The 22,391-nt window shown below is 34.7% G+C and overlaps 2 protein-coding genes across 3 annotated transcripts; both read left to right on the forward strand.

Annotated features, from left to right (window-relative positions):
* The first annotated feature begins 8,637 nt into the window (after positions 1-8,637).
* Positions 8,638-14,762, forward strand: LOC120089332. Of its 2 annotated transcripts, XM_039046768.1 has the most exons (3): positions 8,639-9,126; positions 9,264-13,542; positions 14,413-14,762. In XM_039046768.1, exon 2 carries the CDS (start codon positions 9,379-9,381, stop codon positions 13,528-13,530), a length of 4,152 nt encoding a protein of 1,383 aa, XP_038902696.1. In that variant the 5' UTR covers positions 8,639-9,126; positions 9,264-9,378; the 3' UTR covers positions 13,531-13,542; positions 14,413-14,762. The 2 variants fall into 2 exon arrangements, with proteins under 2 accessions (XP_038902697.1, XP_038902696.1); XM_039046769.1 differs by lacking the exon at positions 14,413-14,762 and having other exon boundaries at positions 8,638-9,126; positions 9,264-13,823.
* A 3,383-nt stretch (positions 14,763-18,145) lies between these two features.
* LOC120088812 (zinc finger protein CONSTANS-LIKE 5-like) lies at positions 18,146-20,863 on the forward strand. The gene is made up of 3 exons (XM_039046252.1): positions 18,146-18,571; positions 19,489-19,647; positions 20,453-20,863. Exons 1-3 carry the CDS (start codon positions 18,221-18,223, stop codon positions 20,645-20,647), a joined length of 705 nt encoding a protein of 234 aa, XP_038902180.1. The 5' UTR covers positions 18,146-18,220; the 3' UTR covers positions 20,648-20,863.
* Positions 20,864-22,391: the final 1,528 nt, after the last annotated feature.

Below are 22,391 nucleotides of genomic sequence, written 5' to 3' on the forward strand. Positions count from 1 at the left end.
GGGACACGAGAAGTCTAGTGCCTGAGCCTGTGAGATAGAGAATCCTTGAAATGGGATAGTCATGGGGTCTAAGGACCTAGAACTTGAGCCCAGAGTGAATCCTTACAGGATGGTCAGGGGACCAAGAAGTCTAGTGCCTGATCCTGTGAGATAGAGAATCCTTGAAATGGGATGGTCAGAGGGCTGATAGGCCTAGTTTCTGAGCCTATGATAGGAAGAGCTATGTGCACATAGGCGGATATTGTGATTATGATATTGTATGTTAAACATCTATCGTATGTGTAGGTGGATTTCGTGAAAGCTTCATGTTTCGTTGGAGGTTCGCTTGGGAACCTCATAATTGTAATTGTGGAAGATTTGTATTTGTGTTACCACTCACTGAGCTTTGTAAAAGCTCATGGTTTGTCTCTATGTTTTTCTTGCAGGTAGCTGACGAGTCCAGGTTACGGTGTTGGTCAAGGTCTGCGACAAGTTTAGAAATAGTTGTAAATGAGATTGGTTACCAGGATAGGGTTTCCATGTTTTTATAAATTTGAATTTGTAAACTAGTTTCTAATAAAAGCATGTAATATTTTCTGCTGCATACATAATGAAAGAAACTAGTAGATTAGCCAAAGTATTAACAGTTAATATCAGCCTCACCTCGGGCTTAGGAGTGCGGGCTCGGGGCGAGGTGTGACAACTGGTATAAACTTTAGGGGCAAAATCAATAACATTAGGGGCAAAAAAAAAGTCAAATCACCTATTAGAAATTATTTAAAATTTTAAATTCTCCGAACAAACTTGGAATTGTTTATTAAATTAATCAAAATCCATGCTTAATAAATACTTTGTACTTTGTCCTCTAATCCAGGTTATTACTTTGGATTACAAGTTGGTCAGAAAATATTTATTTTTAAGGATGAATAAATAATGGATTAAACTAAGGAATAAGTTATCAGTGGAATATAGAGAAGAAGTATCCCAGTTTTTAGATATGGCAAAGTTTCATGTTAATGATTCCAAACGAATAAGATGTCCATACAAGAATTGTATGAATTTAGTTTGGGAAAAAATAGATATGGTGGAACGACATCTATTAACATATGGAATATCTCCCTCATACTATGAATGGGTATATCATGGAGAGCCAGTAAACTTATCAAGAGGTTTTGAAAGTCATACAACTCATTCAATACAGAATGTTGAAGTAGATAGTATAGAGGGTAATGTTGTCAAAGAAAATGAGATGTTGAATCTAATAAACGATCTACAAGTTCCAATTGAAAACAAAGATGCAAATGAAGAAGGGATTGAGAATGAAATGTCCTCTAATGGTCAAGAAAGAGATACCACAAATTTTCGAGGATTTAATGACCGGAGCACATTATGAATTATACCCTGGTTTTTAGTAATTTTCGTCCTTGAACTTTTTAGTGAAGTTGATGCATATCAAAGTTCTCAATGGCTGGAGTAACAAATCGTTTGACATGTTGCTGGAATTGTTAAAAGCAGCATTTCCAACTAGCACCGCTATACCTACTTCCTTTTATGAAGCCAAACGAAAATTGCGTGATTTAGGCCTAGGTTATGAGTCTATTCATGCGTGCAAATATGATTGTGTATTGTATTGGAAAGAATTTTCATATTTGCAACAATGCCCCATTTGTGGTGAGTCTTGGTACAAGTTAATGATGGTAAGAGTAAAAAAATACCACATGAGATATTGCGTCATTTTCCATTGATACCGAGATTAAAACGATTGTTTACAACAAAAGAAGGTGCTTTTGATATGAGATGGCATAAAAATAAGCGAGTTGAAATGGAGGATATATTGCAACATCCAGCTGATGCAGAGGGGTAAAAACATTTCGATCGTGAATTTCCTCATTTCGCTTTAGATCCCCGAAATGTTCGTTTGGGATTAGCTTTAGATGGGTTCAATCCATTTGGAAATATGAGTACTTCTTATAGTATGTAGCCTATGGTGATAATTTCTTATAATTTGCCCCCTTGGAAATGCATGAAGGAAACAAACTTTTTCATGTATTTGCTCATACCTGGTCCAAAATCTCCTGGAAAGGAAATTGATGTTTACTTTCAACCGTTGATTGAATAGTTGAAAGAGTTATGGACAATTGGTGTGTGAACTTATGATTCTGTTACTGGTGAGTTTTTTCAACTATATGCTACCTTATTATGGAGTATTAATGACTTCCCTGCATAAGGTGACCTATCTGGGTGGAGTACAAAAGGTTATCAAGCATGTCCAATATGCAAAGAAGATAATTCATCCTTCGGGATAAGAGGAAAAATATCATTTATGGGACATCGACGTTATCTTTCAAAGAATCATAGTTGGGGTCGAAGTAGGCAACATGATGGAAAAGTTGAACGTAGACGTCCTCCAGTCGTAATGAATGGAGAAGAGATCTTACAACAAATAAATACGTTAAACTTTTATGTGCTTAGCAAACATCCATCTAAGCAAGATAAAAAAAGAAAACGAATTCTAAACTGGACTAAGAAAAGTATTTTTTTTCCAACTTCCATATTGGTTCAGACTATTGTTACGACATAAATTGGATGTAATGCATACTGAAAAAAATATATGCGACAATTTGGTGGGAACATTGTTAAATATTGAAGGAAATACAAAGGATACAACGAACGCTCGATTAAACTTACAAAATTTGAAGATAAGAAAGAACCTACACTTGATACATGTCGATAACAGATTTGTAAAACCACATGCAGCGTACACATTAACTAATGGTGAACGGATTTCGTTTTGTAAGTATTTGAAATCAGTAAAATTTCCTGATGGATTTGTGTCTAACATATCACGATGTGTGAATGACAAAGATGGAAAAATACCAGGGTTGAAAACACACGACTGTTATGTGTTGCTTCACAGACTACTCTCTATTGGTATTCAAACATACCTGCCGAAGAACATATCCACTGCTATTGTTGAATTGTGTACATTCTTTCGTGGATTATGTGCAAAGACAATACGTGTAAGTGATTTGAACAGACTACAAGCAGACATCATAGTCATACTTTGTAAATTGGAGAAAATATTCTCGTCTGCCTTCTTCGATGTAATGGTACACCTTGCAGTTCATCTACCATATGAAACCAAAGTGGTGGGTCAGTTAGTTACAGTTGATGTATCCTATTGAAAGAAGTTTACGAACATTAAAACAATTTGTACGGAACAAAGCATGTCCCGAGGGGTCTATAGCGGAAGCATATGCAATGAGTGAATCATGGAACTTCTGCTCGCGATATCTAAGTGGGATTGAAACGAGATTCAATAGAGATGAACGAAATGATGATAACATTCCTGATCATTAGAGTCAATTGTAGACTAAGAGTCACGAACATCATATATGCTAAGTCTTCCTTCATTCTTTTGTAGCCTCATTTCATACTTGATCTATCCAGTTAACGACTTAACCATTTTATAGAACATCAAATGTGAAACTCTTTCAAATAATTTAGAGCAGATTTGCACAGACATTACAGGATATGTGGAGATCATCAGTAAGCACGTGCCAACTTGCCTAATTGGCTTAAAAATAGACCAGAAGATTGGTATTTTTTGTGTGACCACTTAAAGAGTGAAGCATTTCAAGCTAAAATAATTTGGGATGTGTATCATTTACTGCATTTACTATTATAGAATATTTTTATTTTTATTTTTTGTTGAAATGTAGGAAATGTCAGAGACAAATAGGAAGAATAGAGAGAAATTACCGTTCGATCACGTAGACGAATCGAAGTCATTCCTATAAATTCAGGCAGAGTTGCATGCAAAAGAAGGTCGAGAAATAGAACATGTTGACCTATTTAGGGAAACACACTCTAAAGGTGGCAAGTTCATGAACGAGGCAGCTGAAAATGCACATGTAATATTTTTTGTTTTACTTCCATGTTTTTTTCATTTCTAACTTCAGTCGCTCGTACTTACACATTTAATTAATATGTCTAGAATCAAATGTTAGAATTACAATCCAACCCCACTTCAGAAGGTTCTCAACCACTAACAGGGGATGAAATCTATGAGACGATTTTGGGTAGACGACCTGGATATTCAAAAGGCTTAGGTTGGGGCCCTAAACCTAAGTCAAGAAGGGGTAGAAGATCATCGAATTCGTCATCTACTCAAGCAACAGAGAGGGAAATGAAGGAATTGAGAGCCGATTTCGAACAGTCTCAGTCAAGGATTAAGGAACTTGAAGACGTTCAGAAACAAATGAAAGAGGATCATACAAGACAAATGGAAGAAATGAAAAAAAAAAAGATTGAAGACATGATCTGATCATAGAGAGGATGCCCATCGAATTAAGTATGATTACTACATTATTTAGTTGTCTAATATGTTGTTATCCTGCTGTGGTAGCAAAGTAGTTATGTCTTAGTAGTTTTATGATAAAGAATTGTTGGTTATCCTGTAGTTATGGTAGCCAAAGAACTGGATTTTGATGTGCTTTTTGTCGTTTTATCATTTTATCGTTTTTATGTGTTCATGAATGTTTATGAATTTGTAGGTTTTTGTATGTCTTTTGATGTTCGGGAGGTTTCATGCTTATCGTGGGGGATGGGTAGAGTTTGATTATACTCGTTTTGTCGTTGAACTTGGAGTTTTTGTGTGTTTATGAATGTTTATGAAGTTCTAATATGTTGTGGAGGGTGGGTTGAGATTTGGTTTAGATTGTTTTGAGAAGAAAGTTTAAGTTTTATGTGTATTCGTTCTTTTTATGAAGTTTGAATATATTGTGGGGGTGTGTAGAGTTCGGTTATAATCATTTTGGAGTTGAATTTGTAGGTTTTTGTGTGTTTTTTTATGTTCGGGAGGTTTCATGTTTGTCGTGGGGGGTGTGTGGAGTTTGATTATACTCATTTTGTCATTGAACTTGGAGTTTTTGTGTGTTTATGAATGTTTATGAAGTTTTAATGTATTGTGTGGGGTGGGTCAAGATTGGTTTAGATTGTTTTAGGAAGAAAGATTGAGTTTTATGTGTGTTTGCTCTTGTTTATGAAGTTTGAATATGTTGTGAGGGTGCGTAGAGTTTGGTTGTAATCGTTTTGGAGTTGAATTTGTACGTTTTTGTGTGTTTTTTTATGTTCGGGGGGTTTCATGTTTGTTGTGGGGGGTGGGTAGAGTTTAATTATACTCGTTTTGTCGTTGAACTTGGAGTTTTTGTGTGTTTATGAATGTTTATGAAGTTCTAATGTGTTGTGGGGGTGAGTCGAGTTTGGTTATACTCGGTTTGTTGTTGAACTTGGAGTTTTTGTGTGTTTAATGAATGTTTATGAAGTTCTAATGTGTTTTGGGGGGTGGGTTTAGATTGGTTTAGATTGTTTTGGAGAGAAAGTTTTAGTTTTATGTGTGTTCGTTCCTATTTATGAAGTTTGAATATGTTGTGGGGGGTGGGTTGAGATTGGTTTAGATTGTTTTGAGGAGAAAATTTGAGTTTTATGTGTGTTCGTTCTTGTTTATGAAGTTTTGTTTAGATTGTTTATTTATGAAGTTTGGTTGGACGATTATGACATTTGTGGGTGTTTTGTTTATGAAGTTTTAACGTGTTGTTGATGTTTAAAGATTATGACATTTGAATGTTTTTGTTTTATTGTAGGATGTTGTTCGGAGATGAGGTTGGACGATTGTTCAAGATGTTGTGTTCCAGACGTTGTTTTCTTTTTTGTATTTATTGACATTGTTTTCATTTTATTTCTTCTATGTATTTATGAAAACAAATTTCTTTTATTTAGTATCAAATTTGTTTTATTTTAGGATTTTGTAACTTTTCATTTATTTGTTTTAGTATGGACTTCATTTTCTTTGTTTTATTTATTATGTGAATCTGTTTGAGTTGGTTAATTATGTTTTACAAGTTATTTAGATCAAATTTAAAAAAATTATAAATTATAAATTAAAAAAATTTAAAAGACAATATTTAATTAATGAAGGAACTCCCCATGCATATTTTACTACATTGGGAGTTCCTGTAACTCTCGACAAATAAAACAACTTGTCGGGAGTTCTCGAACTCCCGAAGCATGAAACAAACCGTCGGGAGTTAGTCAAAGATCTCCCGATGCATTTATAGGGCGTCGGGAGTTCCGACGCCTTGTTTCATGCATCAAGAGTTCCTCTCCCGATGGATTTTTCTTACCACACTCCCAACGATCCATTATTTGTCGGGAGAGGTTCTCCCGACGCATTTTCCACCCTTTCCTAACGAATTGTGGCATCGAGAGAAGTGTGATTTCTTATAGTGTAAGTTCAAAACACACCCTCCCCCATAGATAAGATAAAAAAAAAAATTTCATCGTCCAACATCTTTAGATGCTTTTGACTCACTTTATTATGTCCTTCTGTAGGAATTAGGAAGCTCTTTTAAAAATACAAGTTGGCAAGTTTGACATTTAGATCAATGAGTATATTAGCATCAGACCCCAACAAATTAAAGGTAGGTCCAAGCTCTCTCCTTACAATTTTTCGTGTTTGTCTTAAAGAAGAAGATCCTAATTGTGTTGTATATGGATTCTTTTTCGCTATAAAAACCATCTGCAGGGTAATCATCACAATTCAAACCTATTATTAAACAAAATTCTCTGAGATCAAATTCTAAAATGTGTGCTTTTATATTAAAGGCCAATATGTTTTGTTGTGTAGTCGTACATTGTCTTCTAATCAGGTGTGATATGAGTTAAATCGGCACCCTTTTCATTTTCATATCTAAGAAGTGACCAAAAGGAACTTCCCTAAATAGTTGGAGTGATAGTTTATCTAAAGTCCCCATGTCAGATAAGACTTCTAATGTTATGAAGAAACTCACTTTCAAAGGGGTTATCCATTCACTTTCAGGAACTATTAATACATTTTCTGTTTATATAACAACATAAATATAAGAAAAAAACAACTACAAAAGTATAAATTTGTAAAATATCATTAGATTGTGGACCTTGAGATGTTGATGTAGATCCTTCCAATAATTTTCTATTTTCTTTCTCCATTTATACTAAAAACAAACAACAATATCACTTTATAGAATCATTACTTTCATATCACTGATAGTAGACTATTAGGTATATCATTTAAAGATGATATCAATGATATCCTTCTAATGTTATATACTTTCAGTGATAATACCAGTGATAGATAATATTAGTGAGAACAATAAATGAGTATCACTGATAGTAGATATCAATAATATAAATAGATAACATAATTAAACAATCAGCAAAGCACATATTCTATCAGTATTACCAATTGATAGCCCTAATTAGATAATAGGAAAACAATGATATCAATGAATCACTAATGATATCCAACTAATGATATCAAGTTGTAGTATAGAAAGCATATTTATCACCTTCATACTATAGGAAAAGGAGATAAATCCATCAACAAACTTTAGATAGGAAATAGAGATAGTAGATTTCAGTGATAATCTATCAGTAATATACTTCAATATCCATAGCAATGTAATAAGACTATCACTTATGTTGCTATCAATGTATGAGGCTATGACTCATGTTGCTATCAAGTTTTTCCAGTTTACATACAATATATTGAATACTAGAAAGCCTAAAATAGCTTACTATCAACAAACTACCAACATACTATCATTACAAGGCAGGAACAACATACATAATAAACATAGTTGTCATTACTTGCAAACGAAAATAGCAATCAAACACGGTACAATGAACTTCACAAGATCAACTTTTGTTCAGAAAGAAAAGCTTTCACAGTGATCAAAATGTGGAATAAAACTTGTGAAACACTTAATGCATTAAAAGAATCACCAAATATTAATCAAATAAAATAGACCGAGAGGATGTAAATTGAAATTGAAGCAATAAAATTGTGGGTTGTGATTAAAATTGAAGGTTTGGTAGAATAAGAATCAGTGTTCACTGCATCTCACCAACTAATCCACTTAATACAAAATGAATCTCTGAAAATCTCTAAAAAAAAATGGAGAATGTATATAGCCCTAATTTGAAGAAAATCAATGAACTATCAACAACATATCGACAAATATCATTTGAAATCGAAATAAAAACTACTCACACTGATTTTAGGACTTTGGAAGAGGAATTGACAGGAATAGACGATGACCAAAGAATCAAAATCACTACTATCAACAGAAGAAGAACGATACCCTAAATCAGTGAGATGGTTTCAAAGGATGGCTATCAGTGACAAAGAGACAAAGAATCGGAGAAGAAGAGACGAAAAAGAAGAGTCGAAGAAGAGAAAAAGGCATACCTTTTGAATTTTGGAGTGAAATCGAAGGGAAGACGAACAATCGCACGGTTTCAAAGGATGACCATCAGTGATTGTGGGTGTTATTGGTTGCATGGTTTGAGATGAGCTTTTTTGAAAATGGGTTAGATCGTGGATATCTTTTTTAGTTTCTTTAGATATTTGGGCCTAAATTTGTACTATATTTACAATTTTTTTTTATTTTTATAAACTCTAATATTTATTGACTGATGGCTATCTATACAAGCAATCTATATTTTATCATATTTTCATTGACGTCTTAATTAGTATCGATATTTGGACAAAGACTTAAAAGAAAAGATATTTTGTAATGAAAGTGAAACGACGTCGTAAGTAAGGATAGATCTAAGGGCTGAGGAATGAAGAAGAGTCCGGGAGATGGCCCGCCCATCTCTGGCAATGGCAATTCCCGAGTTGACTCACTGGTCTCTCTCGTCTCGTCTCGTCTCTGTGTTTGCTGAGCCAACCCTATTGCTTCTCTTTCTTCCTTCCTTCCTTCTTCTTCTTTACCAATTCCCGTTCCCTCACGCTTTCTCCTTTTCCCTTCCTTCTGCCCCTTTTTCGTCTTTTCCCCTCATCTTCTTCTTCTTCTTCTTCTTCCTCTTCCCAATCCGACGTTCCTTCTCCCTCCACGTCATCATCGTCTTCTTCAATCCTTTTCCACCTGCTCTTCTTCTCCCCTTAACCACAGTTTATATTTAACCCTACCCCCTTTTTCCTTTTAGGGTTTCCATTGCTTTTCCTTTTCATGTTTTCCCGATTTCCCTTCTGGGTTTTGCTTCGAGCCTTGCGATTTCCGCTATATGCTTATCTGGGTTTCCTCTACAGCTTAATCTGAGGTATTATTTGTTGTTTTTGCTTCGATGTTGTTGAATTTGATATGTATATGTCCTTTTTTTTCTTTTTAATTGTTGGATTTTCGTTTTGGTTTTGGGTGAATGTTGATATTAAATTTGGTGTTTTTGGGGTGTTGTAGGGTCTAGGTTGAGTTGGGTATGTTTCGCTTTGGAGTTCTTGGAATTTGGTAGTCGGTGGAGTTGATTTGGTTTTTGTTCTGAGTTGCATTGGGATTGATTTGGGTTTTGTATTCCATGGCTATTGAGAAGAACAATTTTAAGGTTTCGAGGTTGGACTATGAGTTTTCACCTGGGAGTAAGAAGAGTATTTCCAGTGATGAGGATGAGCTTCAAAGACGTACCTCTGCTGTGGAGTCTGATGATGACGACGATGAGTTTGATGATGCAGATTCTGGGGCAGGGTCTGATGATTATGATTCGCTGGAATGGGCAGAGACTGGAGTGGAATTTTGTCACGTTGATAATCAGACTTGTAGTATTCCTCTCGAGTTGTATGATCTTCCGGGTTTGGAAGATATATTGTCAGTCGATGTATGGAATGAATGTCTAAGTGATGAAGAGCGGTTTAGCCTCTCTAAGTATCTCCCAGATATGGACCAAGAGACTTTTATGCTCACGCTAAAAGAGCTTTTTACAGGTAGTAACTTCCATTTTGGAAGCCCTATAAAGATGTTATTTAGCATGTTGAAGGGGGGATTATGTGAGCCAAGAGTTGCCCTTTACCGTCATGGACTGAAATTTTTCCAGAGGCGGCAACATTATCATCTTCTGAGGAAGCATCAGAACAATATGGTTAGCAGCCTTTGCCAGATGAGAGATGCTTGGCTTAACTGTAGAGGATACAGCATGGATGAGAGGCTCCGTGTCCTAAATCTTATGCGAAGTCAAAAAAGTTTCCATGATGAGAGGGCTGAAGGCTTAGAAACTGACTCGTCAGATAGAATCTCAGGTGAGGGGTTCCATCGAAGGTTCAAGGACAAGATAATGGCTTCTAAAATGCCCAACTTTTCTTCATATAATGCAAGTTCCAATTTAGATTTTCCTTCAGGGGGTCGGTTGACTAATCTTGAAGCACTAGAATATGGAAAACAGAATTCCAAGGGTACATTTAAGTTGGCTGGATCCAAGTTTCCTTCTTTAGTGGAACCCATGGTCCGCCTTCCTTCAGCTTATAATGATTTGGATATTAACTCAAGGCCGTATGGATCAATAGGTGATCTCCCTCAACTGAGAAAGGTAGGTGGATATGATTCAGGCCCAATGCTTAGGATAAGGGATGAGACAAGGATTGGTGATGCTAATGAAGAAACAACCTACAGAAAGGGTACCCCACGGGATCGAAAGACCTCATTTGGTGGTGGAATGGATAAGGGGGTTCTAGAAGCTGGTAAGAGATATGAGGCTTTGAGTGGTAACATTTTTGACAATTTCATTGGACTTCCGTTGTCATCAAAAGGTGATTTGTATGGAAAGAACAAGAATTTGTTTCCAAAGAGGGGTGTTGTGGCTGAAAAGCCCACCAGCATGAGGACATCCTACAATCCTTCCAAAAAAACCAAATTGCCTGAAAATTCTCAGTTAATTGGGGATCAAACCAAGTCTACAAAGGGCGGCATTTCTCAGGTCCCACGTAAAGGTACTAAAGTTGACCCTGAAGATCTTGCCAGTTCACTCCAACATACCAAGATTCAAGGGAAGTCTTCTGGTATGGATCCACTGTTTAAAAATACTGACTGGAACATTAGGGGAAAGAAATGGAAGACTGGTATGGAGCCTAGTGATCTTAGTTATGGAGCATATAGATCTCCCTCACCTCAGGTAAATGAGGGACATCTGCTCTCTGAATTAAGAGCGAAACCTTCAAAAAAGAAAACTAAAGGAAGATTTGTCCAGAAAGGGGGATCAGACCCTGCTTCCTCCAAAGGAAACAAAAAGTTCATTAGAGGTGAAGAAACAGAATCAGACTCATCTGAGCAGTTTGAAGATGATGAGGATAGCAATCCTTTATTGAGGAGTAAGTTGGCCTATCCCAGTGTAATGGAAATTTCACAGTCTTCATTGTTGAATTCTGGCTTAGATCCTAAAAAGGTCAAGTATGTCAAGAAAGATATTAAGGAGCACACTGGTAGTCTTGATCCACTATCATACTCCAAAAAGATTGTTAATAAATCTCCTCAGCATGGATATGCCTTTAGTGGAGTTAACAGTATGAAAACAAGGCAGGGAAAGATTCAAGACTCTGGTTCTTTCCAAGAGCTATCCTCCAAAGTGTCAGAAAAGAGCTTCCTCCCAGTTTTGGATACATTCAGTGATGATGATGATGATGGGAAGAAAAATTCCAAAATGTTCAATAATGGCCAGTTGCAAAAAGAACCTAGCAAAAGGTCACGTAAATCCTCATCTAAGGTCCTCACTACCGAGGGAAAACAGAAAGGCAGGGGCAACCTTGATCTTTCTGTGCAGTCAAGAAATCTGCCCGATTATGCTGTTGATGAAGAAGATGATACCCATGAGATTAGATTATTTGAAGATGATTATGGAGCTGATAGATTTCCACAGGCAGGTCTGCAAAGTGAGTCATTTATGGGCATTTCCGGTGAAAGACCTGATGGTCCTTTACTAGGATGTAACTCAGTAAAGAAGAAAAGGAAGGTGAAAGCGGACGTGACAGAAATGGATAGAAAGGATGAAGGTGAATTGCAGAGCGACACCCTCCAACAAATTAAAGATTCCACTTCATCGAAGAAAAAGACAAAGAAGAGGCAGAAGGCTGACAGTTATAGTTCTGATGTGGGAACAACTGAACCTCCTGCTATAGAAACGGTGGCAGTGGATATGGAGCAGGAAACAAAGCCTCAGAGAAATTCGTTCCCATTGATTACACCTACAGTTCACACTGGATTTTCATTCTCGATCATGCATCTTCTTTCTGCAGTTCGCTTGGCCATGATTACTCCACTTCCAGAAGATATGTTAGAACCCATAAAGGAGAAGAAGAAAAGGCATGAGGGTGACATCACGGTAGATCTTTCTCATGATAACAAGGCAGATGTGAATAACGTAGAACAGGCTGAGGAAGTAAATGTTCCTTCGCTAACAGTTCAAGATATAGTAGATCGCGTGAAATCTAACCCTGGGGATCCTAGCATTCTTGAGACGCAAGAACCACTTCTGGATTTGGTGAGAGGGGTTCTGAAGATATTTTCATCAAAAACAGCGCCTTTAGGAGCTAAGGGCTGGAAGATGCTAGCAGTTTATGAAAAATCAACGAAAACATGGTCATGGATTGGCCCAGTTTCTCGAAGTTCAACAGATTATGAGGCCATTGAAGAGGTGACGTCACCTGAAGCTTGGGGTCTTCCCCACAAGATGCTTGTTAAGTTGGTTGACTCATTTGCCAATTGGCTTAAAAGTGGCCAAGAAACTCTTCAACTAATAGGAAGTCTTCCAGCTCCTCCTGCCTCGTTAATTCATTTCAATGTTGATGAGAAAGAAAGGTTTAGAGACTTGAGGGCTCAGAAGAGTCTTAATACTATTAGCTCCAGTACTGAAGAGGTGAGGGACTATTTTCGTCGAGAAGAAATTCTTAGGTACTCAATTCCTGATCGTGCTTTCTCCTACACGGCAGCCGATGGTAAAAAATCCATTGTTGCTCCCTTGAGAAGGTGTGGCGGTAAGCCTACTTCTAAGGCACGGGATCATTTCATGCTAAAGAAAGATCGCCCTCCACATGTCACAATTCTTTGTCTTGTGAGAGATGCTGCTGCACGATTGCCAGGAAGCATTGGGACCAGAGCAGATGTGTGTACGTTGATAAGAGATTCACAATATGTTGTGGAAGATGTATCTGATGCACAAGTTAATCAAGTTGTGAGTGGTGCATTGGACAGATTGCATTATGAACGTGATCCTTGTGTGCAATTTGATGGTGAAAGAAAACTGTGGGTTTATTTGCATAGAGAACGTGAAGAAGAAGATTTTGAGGACGATGGTACATCATCTACTAAGAAATGGAAGAGGCCTAAAAAAGATGTGATTGAGCAATCATCTAATCGTGGACTTGTGACAGTAGCTTACCATGCATCTGGAGAACAATCTGGATATGACATTTGCTCTGATCTCAACACAGAACCCCCGTGTATTGATGATGTTAAAGGAATGGAACAAATTTATGGTGATGCGAGGCAAAATCTGGAGCATGACATGGAGAACAATCATGAATCTGATCATGATGAGATGTGTCCAGGTTCACAGATTATGAAGGCTTCTAATCCTATGGAAGAGACCAGATTGATATGCCAAGAAAATTCCACCAATGAAGATTTTGACGATGAAGCGTTTGGGAGGGAACGGCCGGTCGGATTCCTAAGTGCGAGCATATCATAATGAGTACTGCAGGTAGTTGTCAGACTGGCGTTAACTTTTTGAATTTGGATGCCGTCCCTGTATGAATTGGGGCGTCTTTACTATTGAAATGTTTTGGATTGAATATTTTGCCTTCCTTCTACTTGTTATAAGTTGTTCTATTAGTCTGTGACTGTGTATCTCTTTTTAGTTCTCTAATTTGAGATATTTAAGGTAAATTTTGTAAATTATCAAAATAAAAAGGAGAAAGTATACATTGTGAAGTTGTAAATAATTCAAATAATCTCTGCATGGATCCATTCTTTTTTTATGCATGCTTCCCACGAGCATCTCAGTGCCATCACTTTCATCCGCTATAATAACTAGATCTGTTTAGCTGGAATTCAGTTTCCTGACATAGTTAAACTATAGTTTTGCTATTTTCTTTTTGAATTATTCATTGATTTACTGCTTACAAGTGATTTTTACTGTCTTTCAATTTTCGGGGGCGTCCAATAAAATTGGAACGAGACTATAAAGGGCTGTTGATCAAATTTGTTGTTTAAGTAGTGTCAAAATGCGAGACGACTTATTTTCATTGGTGCTACTTTGAATTTTGAACCTTTAATTAATGGCCAAGAACATGTTCTGGAACGTGAATTGCCAGAAAAGATATGTTCTTAACTTCTCATGGGTTTGAGCATGGAGTGGCATTAAGCTTCTTATCTTGTTAAGCGGACAGAAAATATTTTGATTATGGAAAAGGTTCTATTCTGATAAAAAAAAGAGTATTTCCCAATGAGTTAGATGGATATTAAAAGTTGCAACCTGTACATTGTGCACTGAATATGCTTACTATTTGATGTTGTATGGGTCCAACTTCCAACTACTAACAAAGTTTCAACTTGTTTTTATCTTCTGCAGAGCTAATTTGTGTTGTTTCGATGAGGCTCATGACAGATTGAAGGGGCATTATTTTTGCATTTTACAAGTGTATATTGATTTGCCCTGGTGCACATAGAATAGAGACATGCATCTAAAGCTTTGAGGGCCTTGACAATGTCATAGCACAGGTAGATATTTTGTTCACTTGTAGATTAGTTACAAATTTACTTCTTTTTTCCCCCCGAAGTGTAAATGAGAAAACGGGCCAATTTCATAAATTTGGTTGGTCATCTACATATTTTATTAATTAGATGTAGAAAAAGAATTTTTTCCCCATGTTTGGTTGATTTGAAGCTGCAAAATGAAAGATCAGAAGCTGTAGATTCTCATCCGCCAGCCATACATAAGTAAACATGAAAGGACAGAGAGATCAAAGTCAAGTTAGTGTCGGTTTGGAATGACCTTTTAGGTGCTTAAAAAGTGTTTTAAGCACCTAAAAGGTCATTCCAAACAGGCTCTTAAACAGGTACGAAAAGCTCGTTTCTTGTTACTTATGACCTATAGGTGCATGACTTTATTTTCTCTGTTTTGATGAGATGGAAAGAATTTTGTAGGTTGGGTTCTTATGCTGCTATTGTATATTTGTTCCTCTAGAAAATGATCATCTTCCTTTTAAGACTTTATAGAGCTGTCTAAAGCATCCCAAGGCATCAAATGTGATGATAGATTTTTAGTTTTAAAATCATCTCCATAGTTGTGGCCTAGCCTGCAAGCTTTATATATTATTGTGTTTTCCCAGACCTTTTTGAAATAATTTGCAGTAGTTTTAAATTTTAAATAACTTTTTATTTTATATATTCATAAGAATAAATTATAAAAATATTATTTATAGTACAACAGCAGGGATGGAGATCGAACCTTCAACTTCTAAGAAGGAAGGTCATGTTAATTAAGGTTGAGCTAAGTTCACTTTGGTGGAAATACTTTTCAACTATAGTAAATTGCTATATATTTACCATTAATCCTTAAATCGAAGGAGAAGCTCTATTAGGAAGAAGCTAAATCATGTTGAAATTCAAAGAATTTGGAACAATGTTCTAGTTCTGAAACCACTTGGAACAAAGAGATCCTTTGTTCAAAATGGGTCCTCCATGAATGAAGGGCCAGTCATTCACGAAGGATAGCGGTGATGGTCGATGGAATAATTGATGGCCTAATTTATTTGAACCATTTTTCATGTTTCAGTTTCTAAAATGGTTCTTTTGAAACGTTCAAATAGACATCAAATTCATAAAACTTTACTTGATTATACTTACTGATATACAAGACCAAAACGAATGAGATTATTTCAAAATTCTTTCCCAGAACAGCTTTTCTATTCAAAAAAAGAAATAAAAATAGAAGGAACTTTTATTCTAAAAATTGGAAAGTGTTATTCAAAACACTAATGAACTCCATCTTCTCCATATTCCTTGATGGCATACATACTCGTAATAACAATAATAGTACACTATAATTTAAAAAAGAAAGTCTTGACTTCTCATCCAAAAAGTTAATTAACTTTGAAAAGCATTAGTTCTTGTCCTCCTTTTGATGATAAAGACTCTTTTAAATTATGCTCATTTGCCTTATCTTTATGGGCTTCAGACTCAAAAAAATATATATATATTCTTCAACTTGCTCTTTCTTTCACCTTTATTTGAAATTTGAACTCATAAACTTTGGTCATTTTTGGAAATGACCCTTTGATGTGGAAAACCCACACGGTTCCTCAACATCAAAGTTAAATTAAATCATACCCATTTATATAGGCATCTATTTTATATATGCCCTCTTGTTAAATCATGTTGAAAATACTTTATTTTTATTTTTTTTCATGAATGGTGATACGATAATATGGGCATCTCTAAAATTGCCTTTCGAACATATTAGTTGGAGGAGGAAATGAAGAAAGTTCTGTAAGGCTTTTCCTCAAAGAGGCCCCCATTGAAGTGGGTTTACTGTTGTTTTGAAAATTTGCTTATTTTCCAGCTTCGAATCCCAATTTCTTCACAAAGCAAAAGTTTCTTCTTTTTTCCCCTCATATTTTTATAGGTCATTGGGTCCTCCATTTTTGGGCACGACAACCCACCATCAAATTTTATTGTTCATGAGCATAATAAAAGGCCACATTTCTTTTTTCCTAATTTTAATATTCATTGAATGGAGAAAAATAAAAAGTTATTAAGAGTGAGGATTCTTGAGTTTGAGGAGATTCTTTCGTCCTTTTTTTTGGGGGGGGGGGGTAAAGGCGAAGGGTAAGTAGTTAAAGACCAACCATCGAACGAAACGTTAATCCTTCTTCTTCTTTTCTTTTCTTTTTTCTTTTTTTTTTTTTTTTTTTTTTTTTTTGGGGGTCAAATGCTCCATTTTTTGAAGTGATATAAATGTAGAAGTACGAGATATGATGGACCCACTTGCAAGATCCTTCTTTAGAGACTTCCTTTGACCAATATATAAATAGAGCAATAATTGCCTACATTCTAATTGTGCACATCTACTTACACATAATTTACATATATATATATATATATAAAAGAAAAAGAAAAAGTAAAAAGAATTGTCACGTGAAAAATTGTGATTGAATAATTGAGCGACTCACACAAAATAAACATGATATACTTAAGTATTTTCATATAAATATGTAATATTTTTCATATATATATATACACTTGGGCTATGCCCATTTGGTCTTTTTCTTTTCTCACTAGTTATTAACGTCGTTTTAATCATACACACATTCGGGCTATATACATATAGAGTGACGTTTAAAAATCAAAACAAAATTTGTGCTAAAGCATTTGTTTATGAGCTCCTCTATCATGTTTAACAAAAACGTGTTGTTAGGTAAAAAGAAGTCTTGTTAAAAGAGCTTCCACTAAATAATTTCCACGTAACTTAGTTAGAGATAAAGCATAAATCAATCATTGATTAGATTTCTTTTAATTAAACGAGTGGCCCTCATAGATTTAAATCTCTTACATCTAGGTCGAAGACATATCTTAATAGTTGAATTATGTGTTCAATCTCATGATTAGATTAAAAAAAAAAAGTACGACAATTTACATATAGCTAATTTTGGCAAGATTTTGTGGTTAAAATATCGTTGACCTTAACATAGCACCAGGTTTAAGGCACACTCGTACTCCGTTTAAGAAGTTGTAAGTTTGAACAGTTATCTACTTATTTGTGGAGATAATGTTTAAAGAAAAATAGTGACTATAATATCCTTACCCTTGATATAATATATATCTCAAATCACTTATTAATCATATTATTTTTTCTAATTGTAAAAAAAAAAAAAAAAAAAAAAGCTAATGATGTTTCAGTGTAATTATCTGTTAATAGCCATGAGATATGAGTTTAAAAAAGATCTATACAGTCTCTATAACTATTAGATACAAATTTTAAGTGTGTGCAAATTCTTTAATACAAATATAATAATATAAAATTGTCAACTACATTGCAACGATCAGGTCGAACAATCTGGACAAAATCGGTTCATATTTCTATAACCAACGGAGATTATTTTTCTAAAAAATAACAGTAAAAAAGTCAACGATTTTAAAAATTCGCTTTTTTCCAAAAAAAAAAATAAATAAAAAAAATAATTAAATAAATACGTGGCGTCATATTCCACGTCATCATCCGAACTCGCATGGTAGTATAAGTAGTCCCTCAATGCCGCATTTGTATTCTCCAAACTCTCTCGAGTTCCTCTTCCCCCCCCCCCCTCTCTCTCTCTCTCTCTCTCACGCGCCTTCTAATCGGAACCCTTTCGTATTGTCACGCGCCGCCGTCCCTCCACATGGCCTTTTCCCCATTTCTCTCCGCCGCCTCACATTCCTCCGCCGACCTCGCAGGCGTTGATTTTGACTGGTTGCCCGATTCTTCCATCAACAAGCTTTGGAACTCTGAATTTTCCGACAGTTGTGGCGACGGTTCACCGACTTCTCCGCCGCAATCCCTAACAATCCGTCCATCAAATAACAATTTTTTATTACACCAATCTTTTCCCCACCTTGATCCTTCTCTCCAATCCAATGATTTATTTCTTCAACGCACCTTTTCTTCCTCGTCACCACCGCCCTCCGCCTCAGCCCCCACCGCCGCCAATAGACTTATCAACAGGCCGCTATTCCCCGCCGGCGATTTTCAGGTGAGGCTTATAAGAATTACCAAAAACAAAATTAATCAGGGTAATTATCATTCTTATTACAATAAATTATTCGGTGAAACAAATGGTTAAACATTTGAAGATCGGAGAAAACGTCGTCATAATGTGATGATCATATCAAATAAATTTCCATTCGATATAGATTAAAATTTAGTTTACTATTAATAGGACAATCGTAACTAACCTGGCAATCACATTGAATAATCTTGATATGATTAAATTCAAAATTGTTAGTCATTAAAATAATTTATCTAATTAATGAAAGCTACTACAATCATGTTCAACTTCCATGCAAAGGATGATTAAAATATTTGGCTTTTCATGATTCCAAAGAGTTTGCTTTGTTTTAATATAATTCTTTTGGCAAATTAAAAAAGTATTATGGCATTTAGAATTATACACTTAAACTTTTTATGATAAAAATTGAGTCTTTAGGTTTACACAAATAATATTAAAATTAAACTCTTAAACTAATATAATTGTTGAAACGATGATACATTGATAAATTTGAGGGTTTAATTTTAACATTTATATAAGTTGAGGGGTCAATTTTTACCAATGAAAATTTGAAGATGTAATTAGAATTACCACCATACTTCAAGGGTGAATTTTGCAAAAATGTCCTATTTATTTTTTTAAAAAAGGGGTATTGGGTATAATATTTGAGTGAATGGCATTAAAAGTAACATATTATAGTATTAATTTTTATAAGACTAATTTGCACCTATTTCCATGTATCTCATGTATCTCTTAACTGAATAGAACAAAAGTTTACCATGTGACAAATATTAATTGGATAACGGTGGATTACAGAAAGCTTGAAATGCAGCCAAATATATTTTTTATTATTAAATTGTGTTTGAATAATTATTAATGAGTTTGAGAAATGGGAATGGCAGAGGAATAATCAGAGAGCAGAGAGTCCAGTTTCATGTGAAAGTAGCATCACCATTGAAGGGATGAGCAGAGCATGTAGGTATAGCCCAGAAGAGAAGAAGGAAAGAATTGAAAGATATAGGACCAAAAGAAACCAGAGGAACTTCAACAAGAAGATTAAGGTTTCATATATTTATTTTTTAGCTTTCTTTCTCATATTCTTCTTTATCTACTTGAAATTTTAATGGATTAATTCTGTAGAATAAATAATTTCACCTCTTATTCTACCTACATGTTATTTCGTAGATTCTAGATGCCAACAACTATCAAGTTATAAAATTATAATAATTCAAAATAATATAATTGCATTAGATTTACATTTATCTATGGTTAAATTACAAATTTGGTCTATGTGGTTTGAAGAATATCATAATTTAGTCCCTATGATTTAAAAAAGTTAGAATTTAATCTCTACGCTTCAATAAAACTTCCTATATAACTTTATGGTTTGATTTTATAATAAGGATCTTATCAAACCCTAAGGACTAAATTCTAATTTTCTTCAAATTATAGGGACAAAATTTACAATTTAACTTTTTATGTGTAGCTATCTGTTATTTCAATTTCATCTTGATCTTTTTGCTTCTGTCACATCTAATTTATAAGAAACTCCAAAGTACCCTTTTATTCTCTCTCTTTCTCATTTTAAAAGGCTGAAAGGTCAATTCAATATTTAGAAGAGGGTAACAATGGAAAAGACAGATTTTAAAACCATCCCAAAATGGGTCCAAAAGCCAATTAAACAACGTTTCATTCAATGAAAAATCATAGGGCAATCAATCCTCTTCATGTCTTCTCAATAGATGTGATTTTTTCTTTAGGTCCTATTTATAATAATATTGATTGAGATACTTTTTAATTCTAATTAAGTAAATGAATCTCTTTTTGTAGATTATACTCACTAATATTATTTGGGTGTGGTTAAAGTATGCTTGTAGGAAGTCGTTGGCAGATAGTCGACCACGAATCAGAGGACGATTTGCAAGGTACAACGATGATGTAGTAAAGAATTATCCAATGCAATGGAGTCATGGGCAAGAAGAAGAACAAGAAGCAAATAATTGCGGTGATAATTGGATCAAGTATTTCATCGATGCATATTCCACGAACCTTATTCCATAAATCTCACACAACAACTAATAATGTAGTTTTAGTACTCAAGTTGCATTCGGCCTCTTCCATTTTGACCTGCCTCTCAATTACGTGAGAATTATATATTTACTTATTATAGCTTCTTCTCTTTCTTTTCCCTCTTCACATGTATGGAAAATTTAAAGTTAGTATAAAATATAATTGTAATAATAATGATGAAGAGAATGTTGTTGTTTGGGTTGTGAATATGAGGATTGAGGGTTTTCTTTTTAAATATTTAATAAATAATGGAACTCTTTTTCATCTTTTAGTGAAAAGGATATGACACTGATTGGTGTGAACAGAGAGAGGGGGGCCATTGTTGGAATTGATTCGAGCTGTGTTTGAGTGCTGAGGGATAAACGCCAAGATAAGTCAAAAAGGTAAAAGAATTTGAGTCATTGTCATTCAGAAAGAGAACAACAAAATGGATTGCAACTTAGTTTGGTGACAGTCGCAATCTTCAGAATCTAACCCTCATTCCATATTCCATAAGCCCTTCAACAATAGCTTATTCATCACACCATTCCATTCCACAAACTCATTAAGAATAAAAAGAAACAGAACTTTTATCACATTAGAACTTACTTTAAAAATACTTAAAAACACTTTCAAAAGAGGTTCTTGATTAGTGTTTTCATTAAAAGAATGTACTTAAGAGTACTCGTTGTCCTTCTAACTATATATCTCGATAATAACCTAAATGGACTAAATGTTAGTGGACTATGAAAGGAAATAAATGCATTGACCAATATGAGCATAGCTCACTAATAATTGACATGCACCCATTTCTTCGATATCCAAGGTTCAACTCTTCTACTTCCACTTATTTGTGTGTTAAAAGAAAGAGTAATATTTGAGTATATTCTAGACTGCACTCATTTTTTTTGTCACATGATATATTATAGTTGGACAATTGGGTGAGTTGCAAAAAGATAGCTGCAACATAAAAGACATAATTTTTTTAAAAAAAAAAAATTATTAAAAAAAAATTGCAACCAATAAAGTGCCAGCAGTGAGGAAGATTCATGAAATCCCAAGCCTATAAATGGATACTGGTGGACCAATTGGTTGCTTGTTCATTGGACTGATAATGAGCTCAAATTTCTCTGACTTCGCCATGGTCTTTTCTTCTACAAATGCATTTTAAAAATTTGCAAGAATGGAGCTACGTATGCCCTTTAACTAAATCTAGTTCCAAATTATGTTAATTAAAGATAATACATATACTAACATAAATGGTTTAAAAGAATGGCTATTACTATAAAAGCATTCTTAAAAAAAAAAAAAAAAAAAAAAAAAAAAAAAAAAAAAAAAAAAATCTAAAGCTGTCTCACTTTACCAGATTTTTCCACCATAAGAGATGAGTTTTATGTGTACTTCAAGACAAAATGATGCTTTTAACTAATTAAGAGTAATTTTCAAATTTATAAAAGTATAGTAAAGACTCGTCATAATTATACTAGTTCCAAATTTACTAAAAACTATAATTGAACAATCTTCCTAAAGTAAAAAATTATACCAAAAAGAAAATGGGATAAAATGTGCTTCTATCCTAAATGGAATAATTAAAGTAGATTTGAACCTTACGGCATTCCGTCTAGTTCCTTTGTACTAACCGACCCATAATGGGAAGAGGGGTGAACTCGAATGAAATTTACTACTAAAAATTCTTTTGTGATAATGACACCACTAGATCCTGAATAAATAGAAACAGTTTAAATTTGAGTTCTCA

Source organism: Benincasa hispida, chromosome 10 (assembly GCF_009727055.1).
Source record: "Benincasa hispida cultivar B227 chromosome 10, ASM972705v1, whole genome shotgun sequence".
Classification (NCBI taxonomy): Eukaryota; Viridiplantae; Streptophyta; class Magnoliopsida; order Cucurbitales; family Cucurbitaceae; genus Benincasa; species Benincasa hispida.

Coding starts and splice junctions, on each gene's coding strand:
- LOC120089332 (XM_039046769.1), top strand. CDS start 9,379: ATGGCTATTGAGAAGAACAATTTTAAGGTTTCGAGGTTGGACTATGAG.
- LOC120088812 (XM_039046252.1), top strand. CDS start 18,221: ATGGCCTTTTCCCCATTTCTCTCCGCCGCCTCACATTCCTCCGCCGAC. Junction 18,572..19,488: donor TCCCCGCCGGCGATTTTCAG/GTGAGGCTTATA, acceptor TGGGAATGGCAG/AGGAATAATCAGAGAGCAGA. Junction 19,648..20,452: donor ACTTCAACAAGAAGATTAAG/GTTTCATATATT, acceptor GTGTGGTTAAAG/TATGCTTGTAGGAAGTCGTT.